Source organism: Zonotrichia leucophrys, chromosome 12 (assembly GCF_028769735.1).
Source record: "Zonotrichia leucophrys gambelii isolate GWCS_2022_RI chromosome 12, RI_Zleu_2.0, whole genome shotgun sequence".
Taxonomy (NCBI): domain Eukaryota; kingdom Metazoa; phylum Chordata; class Aves; order Passeriformes; family Passerellidae; genus Zonotrichia; species Zonotrichia leucophrys.
The window spans coordinates 9,797,125-9,810,435 of record NC_088182.1 but is presented as its reverse complement, the minus strand read 5'-3'; the positions used below and the strand labels follow the sequence as shown (position 1 = coordinate 9,810,435).

The following is a 13,311-nucleotide window of genomic DNA, read 5'->3' as shown; positions in this document are numbered from 1 at the left end:
TTTGCATATAGACTTGTATGGGAGCTTTGACTCAAAAGCCTAATTGTTTCCCAACCAATGGTCAGAAAAGCTGCTGTATCCTTGGCTCTTTCCTGTGGCTTATTCCAAGGCTTAAGGGATCCTTCTGAAATGGCACCATCTTTTGTACTCACCCTTTGCTTAGCTTAAAAGTAATGCAGGCATGTAGACCCATTAAAAAGGGTCTCCAGGAAAACAAGCTTTTTTTACTCAAAGAACGAGGCTAGAAAATTAAAATGTGCCCAGATGCACATGCACACACATGGGCTGAAAGGCTCTGCTTCTCATCCTTTTACTTCTGAGCAGAGGGAGTGAACTTTTAATTCTAATATCACAAAGGCCCCATCACATCTTGGTTCAAAGTCTGTCTTAATCAGCCCTGACCACACACAGAGCTATCTTATTTCCTTCATTTAAGAAACATCATTGGCAGAGTCAATCCCCACACCTGACATGCTTTAAAAATCACACTGGTTTGATCATATACTCCCAAGATGCACATGTATATATTTCAGACTCAAAAGACTGTTTGATTTTTCATTTTGCCTGGGTTTTTTTTAATCAAATAGCAAGTCTGCTCACAGTTATATCTTATGCAGTATTATTAGACAAAAGTTATGGACAAGATACCTCGTAGGCCATTGACTTACTTGGAGCACCTGCTATTTTCCTGTAAGCTGGGACCATATTGTTACAACCAATATTATATTTTACATCTGTGTCTAATTACATGGGGAAGACAGCTGTGCTGAGGGCAGACAGATTTATTAGGGACTTGAGTGGGGACTGCAGTATGAATTATTCATTTTTCATTATTTCTTGTCTCATCCCTTTTACAGTAGTGTCTGACAAATACTTGGTACGGGAGTGAGACTAAAAGGCAAGAGGGTATTCCTGACACTCTGACCAATAGGCAGCTCTAAAGTAAAATTCTGTTTTTCACTATGCTACCGTCAAAGGGAGAACCAAAACAAACTGCCCAGCTCTGAGCCAGGATTGTCTGCACACCGTCCCTAACATAATTGATGATGCCTTTGACAAACAAGGCCATTGTCACACTGGGTGCTGTTTTGTTAGACAGGGAGGTGGATGGAGAGAAAATGAGGGTTTGCCAACAGAAAAGAAGCAAAATTCAATGGGAAAGGGTTGTCAAATATTGGAAAATGTTAAAGGGTAAGGGTTTGGAAACACGCTTTTATGTTTCTTTAATAGTGAGGTTTATTTGCAAATCCATGGTACTGTTAAACAGATAAAAACCCAGTCATCCACAGCTGCCCCTTCAGCATGTGACATGTGGGCTCTTATTTTAGGAGTTACCTTAGATCACAACTGGGATTTTGGCCATAATACTCTGGAAGCCAGACAATGTACCCACCCAAGCTGAAATGCTAAATAAACACAGACTGAGTAAAGAGTTCGCAAGCCACTTGTATAACTCATCTGAAAGTGTTGTACATGTACTGATTCAGCTTGCTTTCTGATGCACCAGAAGCTGTCCCAGTTTCTAACTGGCGAATATGTCCCACAGTTCATCTGGGAACATTATTTTTACTGAACTGTAGCCTCAAAATAAAAAAGGCGTTTTTGTTTTCTGCTTCCTCATCAGCTTTACCAATTTTTGTTTTCTGCTTCCTCATCAGCTTTCAGTCACTGTGCTGTAATGTTTTCCCTTATGAATAGGGTAGGAGAAGTTCTCATCTTCCTGAATCAGGTTCCAGTCTCAGCTGGGGATAGGGTAGTCTAATGATGTGAGTTACCCATCTGTTAAGTGACTCTCACTGATGAAACCCAAAAACTGGAAATAAGAGGGATAAAGACAGATCTAGAGGTTGGAGAAATTGAAGACATTTTAAGTGAAAGCTCCATGGGGAAATCCTACATGTCACAATATTACAGTGAAAACCATCCTGGATTCAAGTGACCCTGATGTTGAAAAATTCCTACTCCTTGTGTCTCAAACCTGTCTGCAATGAAGGAAGGGTGTTTCCCATCCTGATCTCCAAATCTATGACATCCATTGTTTTCAGTGACTGACAAACTAAGAATCCCTTTTTTTAGGGTGATGTAATCATCCCTGCAAAAAATGGGGCGGGGGTGAAATCCAGTTTAGCAGCAAAAAATGAGACCTTCCTTTGAACGTGTCAGGGCTAATGAGCACTTCAGTGTTCCACCTGCTCTCCAGAAGTGACAGCACAAGCCCTGGGTGTGCTCCCAGAGCCGGGGCTGCTGCCCCGCGCCAGCCAGCCCTTTGTGCCCAGCACATTGCCCGTGACAGCACGTGGCTCTTCTGTCCCTAGGCTGTTGTGCTAGAGCCCCCTGAGCACAACGGGCCCACATCCATCCACGGCAGTAGAATAATATTATTGAAATTATTGGCATAAAGAACACAGGGCGTGGGGGAAAAAATAACTATATGGTAAGCAGATCATAATGAGATGCCCTTTAAACAAAATTACTTGCCCTTCTTCTTGTACTATTTTCAAAAGGTATTTTCTTTTCCTGAGTTTCAAATATGAGGCTGCAGGTGAAAGTCAATCTGTCCCTGCTACATTTTAAATTTTCTTTAGTCATATATTTGCCCCTTTCCCCTTGGATAGTGATGTGTGGGATCAGAGTGTTCATTTAGTCTCTTATCTGTGAGCTCATGAAGAAAAGTAGTTTGATCAGAAACAATGATGGACAAACTTCAAAAGCTTTGGAGATCGTGTTTGGTTCAAATAAGCGTCCAAAAAGGCTGGCCTCTGATCCAAGCTATCTAAACACCTTGGGTGTCCAACATTTAACTGAAAATCTCTGTCAAAGCAGGCCTTAGCCACAAGATTTTTATTTCTGCCCTCTTCCAGATGGATGAAGTAGTGATGCATTACCTTTTCAGTTTGCTACAAGTAAAAGTCAGAGCATGCCAATTTCTTAATACTAAAGAGAGCTGAAATATGAAGGCCTGGAGTTCATTTTGATCAAACTTGTCTGAACATCAGAGTGCGTTTATTTACTGCTTGTATTTTACCTCTGCAGAGCTGCTGGCATGAGGCTTGGCCATCTCAGCCAGGTTCTGCCCTGATGGAGAGGAATCAACTGTGCTGGCTTGTGCCTCTCTGTGCATCCCTCCCTGATGCTGTCACATCAGGAATGTACCAGTGGTGTGGGATTATGACAATTTATTGTCTGTGCAGGAAGAGACACCCATGGGGCTGTAACTATCTGTTCTCCTGCCAAATTGCCTTGAGTTGCTAGGCTGGTGTGAAACTGGCAACCCTATTTCAAGGTTTTTCCTCCTATTTCCTTCAGCTACATGTAAATACATCTAGTAAGTTTAGAGGTCTTCTCCTATTCTGCTAACCTTCCTTGAAAAAAATCTGCTCATGCATTTGTAAAAAAGATAAATTATCAGCTTCTTTAAGCACATACAGTATTGCATAGTGTGATGTTCAGCACTTTAGAAAGGAACAGAAGGAAATCTGTGCACTCTTTAGAGGCAGAAATTGAAAATATGTTCCAGGTCATCTGAACCACCTGTATAATCTGCATCTACCCCAGAGGAAACAGCAGTTTTGCGAATTCTGTGTTTACAGGAAAGGCAATGTAGGCAATAGCTATAAATCTTTTCCTTGCCCTTGCTAGTGAAACTTTCTGCAAAACACTTTTAAAGTAAATTACCTTCAAGCCCCTTTAAAAATAAACACACAGAGGAGGCTTTCTGGTATCACTGGAAAACCCTGTGTGGTCATGATTTGTGTAGTAGAGGAGAGCTGACTTCCAAACACAAATGCTCACAGTTGTACTTGTTCTGCTTTGTCTAACAAATTAAAAAGAAAAAAAAAAAGTTAATGGAGGCTGAAATGTTTACTAGTTCTGACTTAAAAGTACTGCGCATGAGGAAGAAGGCACAAGTTTATCAGCCTTGCTAAAATGCCACTTAAGCAGCTGACCCTAATTTGAGTTGCCTCTTGCTGTGTGTCCATAGCTTGTGCCTGCCAGCCCATGGGTTCAGCCAACAGCACGTTCAGCAGCAGCTGGAGGTGCCACCCCCGGACAGGATTCTGCTACTGCAAACCAGGAGTGGCAGGTCCCAGCTGTGACAGGTGCCTGGTGGGCTACTGGGGCTTTGGAGAAAGCGGCTGTCGGCCCTGCGACTGCGCCAGGGACTGTGACCAGCGCACTGGGACCTGCTTCAATGGGTAAAGCAACCTGCCCTGGGGTCAGTCTGAGATGGGATCTGGGAAATGAAACTAATTCTACAGAAATAACAACAATTGGAGGGTGCACAATCATTTGAAAAGGAGGCTATAAATCATAAAAGGTTTTTTAGCTTACGTTTACACCTTTAAGTCCACTGCATTATCCAAGGCAGTCTTGAACAGATGAATCTTTGCAGTAATAATAGGCATTTCCACAACCCCATGGAAATATGTGCAGGGTCTTTAAGCACATCTTTGTTTTGTAAATAGATGGAAGAGTCTGCCGCTTATCTGTGCCCAGGGTAAAATGATTTGCTGAGCAATTGAAGCTATCCTCAGGTCCCAGTGACATCAACAAGTGGTCACTAAGTTACATAATTCCCTAAAAACAAACGTAAGCAAAAAAGGCCCAATTTATAGGTACTTTAAAAATGTTAAGTCAGCAGTGGGAGACCTGAATAAAAGCCTAGACCTTGTGATCTCTCTTTGTGGCATGAAGTCTCTCTCATATTTGCACTCCCAACCTGAAGAAAGCAAGCTCAGCATTCTGGGCACAGCCAAAGGCAGCTGTTTGTTTGTTTGTTTGTTTCCCTCCCCTGAGTGCCCTAAGGCAGTGCTATGCTTTGTGTGTCCCCAGCTATGACAGCGAGCCCTTCTTTAATGTCCCCATCGGGGGAAGAATTCCCGACCTCATCCAAACACCAAGCAACGAGAGCGAAGAGGAGTGGAAATGGAACGACCACGAGCAGGGATTTTCTGCACTGAGGCACCCAGGTACAGCCCAGAGCTTGAGAACATTTGGTTGCCAGTTCTTTCAACCCTCCACCCTGACTGGGTGTGCCCCACTTATCTCCAGCTTGTCTGTAGTATTTTTAGTAGTTCTCAGTTATGCCTGCCCTGTAAAAATCAGCACTTGCCATCACTGGTGTCTTGGCAGAGGTAACAGTGACACTGCATAACTTGATTTTTCTGAGATGGATATTGCTTTAACACCAGGAAGGATCAGCATTTCTTAGGTTATGGAATCAAACAAAGGTCTCATTACTTACATGATTTACAGCTGGATCTGATCTCTTCATTAGGATCAGTTTATTACCTGTACAATAGACCTCATGTGGGCTGCATTTTACTTGACAGTGCTGATCAGATTTCAGAGTAATTATTTTATCATATAACAAGAAACACATTTGCAAATAACTGAGCTCACTCTCCAACTTATTCATAAGGTTCATATAGATTATCGGAATTATAGATAATTAACTTCATAACTGATGATTGTTTGCTCTTCTTTTCTCTCTCATGTCCTGGCTCTTCTCCAACCTTTTTTATTCTGGGGTTTCCCTGCTAGAAAAGTGTGTGTGCAAAGAGAAGGTGCTCGGGAGTGTCAGTGACTTCTGCCAAATGAAATATGCCTATGGTAAGTGGGCACCATGCCCCCAAGCTATGATCATTTCACGATGTTCCTGCTATGCATATTGTCAGCTGATAGCTGTGAAAAATGACAGGATTGGTTAAGTCCTGAGAGGTAGGATTTATTCTGCCTTTTTTTGTCAAGTGACATGTCCAACTTCTGATCAGAACTTAAAAGCGTTTTTCATGCAAAGCTCTGTAGTGTCTCCTTCCCACCCAGTTAATTTACCTCTTACAGCACAAGGGGTGATAGAATAATATTCAGTGGAATGACTGGGCTCTGCATCAAGAAAAAAATGATAAAAACCCTCACATCTGAAATGTCTTTGCTTTTGCAGTCATTATGCAGATTCCAATAGCCATGCTCATTTACCAAGAATGTATTTAAACTGTTGTTTATGAACACCTGGTTCATGCCATCACATGAAGCAAGAAAGGAAAGCTCGGGGATCCAGAGGTTTGATGTTATTGTGGCAGGAGACAACAAAGCCTGCTTGAGGGGATGATCTACATGAGCCAGTCATGCCAAAAAGTTATGAGATCCAACTAAATTAAAAGGAACAGGAATTTATCATGGCAACCAGGTGATGGACCACAAAACAAAAATAGCTCTTCTGGTTTGTTGTGCAATCATGGAGTTTTAGTCATGTGACATGGCTGATAGGAAAATTCTTGACTTCCTTCCTGTAGACAGTCCCTTCCCACAGGACAGAATTTTTGAGAGGCCAGTGTTATAGCAAAACACTAACATTTTCTAACTGCAAATATAAAGTGTAGAATCAGTGCTTGAAAACAGACTGGTAGCTGCTGGTTGGGGGTTTTCACCCTTCCTTCTGTACACATACAAGTGCTTTCCTAGAATTTCCAAGTGTTTGACATCAGCCCATTAAAAATTGTTGCTAAATAACATAGTGAAAGGATGAGTTAACTATTTAAAAAGAAAAATTCAGGTTTTATTCCTTAGATTTATCTAAAAGATCCATCAGTGAAATGGACAAGCACTGTACTTTTCTGCACAACTGCACTTTAGGGGATTTTTCATGTCTTCTTTCAAGGTGTTAAAATTCTACCTTTTAGCAGCATTAACGAAAATTCATTTAAAAATTCATTGTTGGTTTCTATTTGGATATGTTTTCTGGCAGTAATAAAAGCAAGAATCCTGTCTGCTCATGACAAAGGGACCCATGCAGAAGTTGTTGTGAAAGTGAAGAAGGTCCTGAAATCAGGCAAGGTGAAAATTGCCCGGAGCAACAGAAGCATTTACCCAGAATCCTGGACCAACAGGGGCTGCACATGTCCCATTCTCAATCCTGGTAAGGACAAAATCCTCACTGGGGCTTTTGCTTCCCCTGAAAACAGTGCTTAGGAATATTTGTGATTAGCCTTTCTGGGGCAGCATCCTTTGATTCATCCCACCAAAGCATGTTTGCTTTCCAGCTCACAGTGCTCAAGGAGGGTGGTAAAGGCAGGAGGGTGGCAAAGGCATGAGCAGCAGCTGCCAAATCCCTGCATATCTGTGTGCAGAACCTCACTGGAATGAAATCATTTATAGCTATAACCCCTGAGCACAGCCCTGACACCGTGAATCTGTGTGCCCAGGAACCAGCAGTGACAGGATGCACAGGGATTTGTACACATAAGATGGCACATGCATAAGCTGGATGAAATTGGCAAAAATGCTGTATGCCAGATCCATATGAAATAGAGAAATTCTGGTTTGCTTCTTTCTTATTCTATTTGCTAACTAAAGGTTTTCCTTTTTCTTTTTTTTTTTTTTTAACTAGGTACTGACTATCTCATAGCAGGCCAGGAGGACTCTAGGACTGGCAAACTCCTCGTGAACATGAACAGCCTGGTGAAACCCTGGAAGGCATATTTGGGAAAACAAGTATCAGATATTCTCAGAACTGGATGCAAATAATTTCTGCTTCAGAAATTACAGTGCTGGACTTTGCCTTTTAGTAACACTGCAGTGAAAGGTGTAGTTAGTTCAAGCATTCCCATTCAAGATGCTCCTAGCTGAAGCAAGGAAAGCAGACTTGCCATCCCTCCTTTCATGTGCTTAGACAGGAAACTTGGGACATAACTACTTTTTTTAAAAAAATGCACAACCTTATTATACAGAGTTACCTAGTGCATCATATATAAATCACAAGTCAGTTGTCCACTTGAGCCTGATTCCAGACAGAATCATTTTACAAGGCAAAACTAAAGACATGTACTAGTGTTTCCATACTTCAGGTCAGAGTCTGATATTAATATGCATAAACTGCTTTCATAATACATTCATTACTGGAGTGTAAATTTTATTTATAAGTGACCACTAAAAGGCAGCAATTTCTTTCAGCTTTACAAGTGGCATAATACTAAATAAGCATATAAGAGAGCTCAAACTGATTTACCATCAGACTGCAATTATGCCAGTATAATAGGCTGCTTTCTAGAAGCCAATATTATCCCACTGCCTACAGAAACAAATGTGTGGCTTATCTTGGGACAGTGTCCTTTAGAGATGTGCATCATGTATCATCATAAATCATCAAGGCTTAGTGCTGAGCTCTGCTGCAGAAACCACCTTGGCTCAAACTCTATCCCAGCTCTGTGCTCTAGTACTTAGTCTGCAACACCACAAAGGTTTCACAGCAATAACTGCAAATAAGCCTTAATTATAGGAAAAAGCCAAAGTGTGAGGAACTAGCAGCTGCTCTAATACTGAAATTGTGACACTACAAAAGCCACAAAGCAGAAACAGGAGGTAAATGGATTGGTGGGAGCATGTATCACACGAGGTAAGCTGTAGTTCTGGGAGAGCAACCTGGCTGTTCCAACTGTGCTCAAGACCACTGGCCTTCAATTGCACTTAGTGCTTTCATTGTGCTTTATTTCTCTTGGTCACACTTCAGGGTAAGATGCTGAAGCTCTGCTTCCTTCCCATAGTGCCTGAGGATTATTTCTCCCTCTGCAAAAGTACAGGAGTGGTAACATCTGCACTTCAGGTAAAATTAGTTCTGCTTTGCAGAAGCATTATTTCTAAATCAATTTTATCCTACAGTAATCAAGAGGTAGCTACTTAAATCCTTCCCTAACACAGAATTGTGAGGAAATTGAAGTTTGAGATGTGTGTCCCCCATTTAAGGACTTACAACCAAATGAAGCTGATTGGAGCACTCTCTCTTCAACTAAGCAAAAATCACAATGAATCAATCTATTCTTTCAGGGAGTTACAGAGAAAGAGAAGTACACATGCTACTTTTGCATGTTTCAATTCCATGGCTAATTTTTAATGCTCCTAGGGAAGAGATATTTTCATTTAGCACTGACTGGTGAGACACCTAGAAACCCTAATACTAATGCAGAACAACAGAAGACCAGCCTACAACTTAAGCCATTGTTTTGTTCTCTTTACCAATGAAAACATAAAAATTCAGCCTCTTCCATTCTATTCATTGCTATTTTACTTTGAATTTCACATTGATTGAACAGCAGAAATATTCTCAGCTCATTTGGAAATGGATGACAGGCAGATCTTTAAGGAAGCAAAAAGCCCCAATTTGTTTCCCAACAGGATATAAACAGTGTTTCTAGTGTTTCCTCCTCCCTCCTTTTCAGGAAATTTCCCTTCCTCCACTGCTTTCCCCCTTTCACTTCATAATTTATTTGTTGTTACCTAAACTGGTATCCAACAATGTGGCATCTCCAACAAGCTATTTAATTAATGCAATAAAACACTTTTTAACCAAGGCAGTTGGCAGAATTTGAAATGTCAGCCTTATGAAATTAGGAGCCCAGCAACTGCTTTCTTTACTGTCTCCAGAAATTGTCTCACAATAAAAAGATTAACTAGTTCTCTTTCAAATATCAATAAAGACCTGTACATGAATTTACAGTCTGATCTCAAAGGGCCTCTCAGAAGAAATGAAATTCAAGTGTAGGTTTACAATTAACCTGAGCAATGTGCTTTTCAACAGGGGCCATCTTACCTGCAGGGGATCTTATTTAATGACAATGAGGATATTCCATGTTGGTTTATAGTCAGCACCATATTAAAGCAAACACCTCTATTATTTTTGTGCCAGACTGGTGGTTTTGTGGGGAGGGTAAACATCTGCATAGTTCTTCTCTGTCAATAAAAGTTATTTTTTGACACATTCATTTACTAGCATTACGAGGTACTGCTAGTAGAAATACATCCTTGAACCACAGAGTAAGAAATCAAGCACCCATTTTCCACACAGCATTCTATGAAGGGAATGAGTGCACAGTGAGGGGATGCTTTACCTTTCTTAGCAGCTGTAAGGAACTTGTAACATTCAAAAACAAATAACTGGACCTGCCATTCAGGGTACAACAAACCCTGTGTCCACCTACCCTTCACACCATTGTTGTGTCATCTGGGTTAATCTGCACTGTAGAATCACCACAAATCCTCCTGTGCTCCTTGTTTTGGCCTTCCTGAGCTGTCTGCTCACAGATCATCAACACTGATTTACAATAAGCCATTTTAAGAAACAAACAAACAAATTGGTGCTATAATCATTGCTGCACTCTACTCTTCCTCTGTTGGGTGTGTCTTCTCTCAGCTCCACCATCACCAACAAAACATCAGCTCCAGAGGGGTTAAAAGCAGTTGAAAAACACCTGCAGACAGGCTCCTGTTCAACAAAATAAAATCATGTCCAGTGAAGAGAGCTGACTAAGAATAAATGACAAACTGCTGGTAGCTCCCCTACACTGTCCCACACTAACACTGATAGAATTTTAATGAGGTAAAACAAGAGTCTGGAAGCACAAAAATTCCTTTTTTCCTTCCCTAGGAATAAGTAGGTTCATTGACGTGTGATCAGATCAGTGCTCAGATAACCAGGAGACACTGCTGTCAGGTTAACAAGGACACTCTCAGTCAGAACTGCTCAGGATATAGATCTTGTTTCCAAAACAGCCCTGCCAGATCCCCAGATCTAATGATCCCTACAATGGCCTGCAAGATCAGTGTCTCTCCTTCTAGCCACCATTTTGTTCATCATTCCTTTTGCAGGAAGAAAAAAAAAAGTTATTTTTGCACCTGAAGCAAGGCCATACCTCTAGGGAAGTTACTATCACAAGTTGAAGTCAGTTCTCTGCAATATCCTCAGGCTGTACTGCAGAGAACAGCAGAAAAAAAACTACTGAGTAACTTTTAATTCTGAAAATGTAATTTTGCCTAATTTTATTTTTTACATTTTAGAATCTAAGTTTTGTTAAAGGATCATCTAAAGTTTTAGAGGCAATCTTTATCCACATCAGGATATGTAATACATGCACCACTGATTCAAGTTTAAGTGGATTGCAGGAACAATCCTATCCCAACAAGCAGGTTATCACAGGTTATATATGAACTTGTGGCCTGCATCATATGCAGGAATTGCAGCCAGCTGATAACAGTCCACCCAGCTTTCAGAAACAGAGACTGTGTCATCACTGCACCAGAAGGACAAGGGTGTGCAAAAACTGCAGAATGATTAAAACTGAAAATCTGGAGTGTTACACAGCAATAGGATACGAGGGAGCATTTTGGGAGCAATAGTAGGTCTGTAGGGTGAATACAATTATAACCATGTCTTTTTATTCTAAAAACTAAACAGAGCAAATTCAACTGGAATTCCATCTAAATGTAACTGGCTAAGTAACTTGGATTGGAAAGATAGTCCAATACATCTAGCAGTGCTTCATGTATTGTTAACAGTTTCTGTTAGCTGAACTTTTATAAGCATTTAATCATGCTCAGCACATCAGCTTCTATAGACCAAAGATCAACTAAGGGCACAGAATTAAAAAGCAATATTTTCATAGTAAAAGCTTTCTTTACCCCCCAAGAACTACTTGTGACTTGACACAGCAGTGCCTATGACTTGACATAAGCACCTGATAACATAAAATCAGTATGAAATGACTCTATGAACACAATTTCTCAAACCCATTTGAATCTACTACTCTCTCTCCAAGAACCAGTAGCTCAGTGATGGCAGACACTATATATATATATTTATATATATAAAATAGGTAATATTTTATATATTATAAAATATATATATAAAATAAGAAACACATTAAAACAAGAAATTTGCAGCTCTAAGTTTTGTATTCACACAATAAAAATGCAACTTACCATCTGTTTATTTCACAAGCTTGTCACATATTGCCAAGGATCATTTTATCATCTTTATTATATATTAAAATAACCACTGATTGATTTTAGATTTAAAATTGAGGCATGTAACTATAGGAGGAAAATCAAATTAAGCAAATGCTGGGAAACAGAAACAAGGAGTTACATTGTCAATGCATTCACAAGTGCATCAGTTTACATAGCAAAAAAAAAAAATTCCACAAAGAACTATTTAGGATTAAAGCTATGACTTCCTTTCTCAAAACACTTGAAACACATTACACAGTGCTTTTCACAGTTTTTGGTCTAATATCCTTATACATACTTCATATTTGTACTGGATGCAGCACAACAGTCAGAAAGCAGCAAATCCATCCTGAACACACCTTCCAAAGTGTCAGATTATCCCCCAGGTCCCTCTGTCAGTATTAGGTGCACATCCCTACCCACTGTAGGCCAAGATTCTCACATTTTATGTTTTGTACACAGAGGCTACAAATACAGTTGCAGAGGATAAATCCAAACACTTTAGAGCACAAAGGCAATGAGGGGAAAAAAAGCACAGCAAAAAAAGAAAGAAGAGGCAACTTGTTAGAACAGAGCACCGGTTGACAAACAGCTTTTGCTTCCTCACAGAGTGCACTAGATTTCCATTTGAACAACCAGAAGCTCGGGTGCATGTGATTTTTTTCTAATTTAGTGCCCAGTGTTCATCTATTGCCTAAGTGCCAAAGATTATCTCTGCTGCTTTTGTGCCTGTTTACTCAGGTTAACTTGGCACTTGGCCTCTTATGCCTGAAAGAGCCACACTGAGAAGTTCTGTCTCACTTTGTTTCTTTGGAAAGCAGCAATGCACAATCCCTGCTATCACTGCCCTCAGAACAAAGTAGCTGTCAGCCACTTAACTGCCTACAAACTTTTTTCTGAGGATCCAACAGCTGCACTGAAATACAAACACCTCAAGACACTAAATCTTGACCAAAATTCCCCTCAAACATTCAGAAACATCAGTGGCACCGAATTCACTTAAGCAAGCAAGACATGAAAGTGCTACATGGAATTAATGCTGCTGAGCACTCCAGGGTGCTGCCCACAGAGAAAGGGAAGAGTTTGAACATTGCTGGACTTTGTGGCTGCATTACTGACACTACAACCCTTTGTGCTTTGGGTGAGGTAGCCAACACAAGGGGAGAAAAAAAACCCAACAACCGCAGCCACAATCTCATTTGAAAAAAAAAAAAATCTCACAGCCTATCTTTTGCTCAGAAAGACAAACAATGGAGTATAGCTTATCTACAGCTATTAAACAATATTGAACTATTAAATTATTTGTACCTTTTAAGTAATTTTCAAATATTTTAATAGCTGTTCATGTTAATTTGCTGGTTCATGGTCCAGTCTACTACAACTAATGAAAAAGCTTTAGGTTTTTTATGCCTTCCTGCCTGGGCTGGGGAGAAAAGAATAAGACAAGAATAAAAATCTGACAAGCTGGAGCAACTTCACAAGCCACAAATTCATTTGAGATCTGCTTAAAGCACAGAACAGTTCTCAAATCCA

At 40.4% G+C, this 13,311-nt stretch overlaps 1 protein-coding gene across 1 annotated transcript in view; it reads left to right on the top strand.

Annotated features, from left to right (window-relative positions):
• The window catches only part of LOC135453234 (netrin-4-like), a 44,569-nt gene extending 35,083 nt beyond the window's left edge, over positions 1-9,486 (top strand). The window contains exons 6-10 of the mRNA XM_064724051.1: positions 3,983-4,196; positions 4,834-4,970; positions 5,545-5,613; positions 6,749-6,919; positions 7,391-9,486. Coding sequence (XP_064580121.1) covers positions 3,983-4,196; positions 4,834-4,970; positions 5,545-5,613; positions 6,749-6,919; positions 7,391-7,527 — 728 coding nt within the window. The 3' untranslated portion in view covers positions 7,528-9,486. The remainder of the gene's footprint in view (positions 1-3,982; positions 4,197-4,833; positions 4,971-5,544; positions 5,614-6,748; positions 6,920-7,390) is intronic.
• The last annotated feature ends 3,825 nt before the right edge of the window (positions 9,487-13,311 follow it).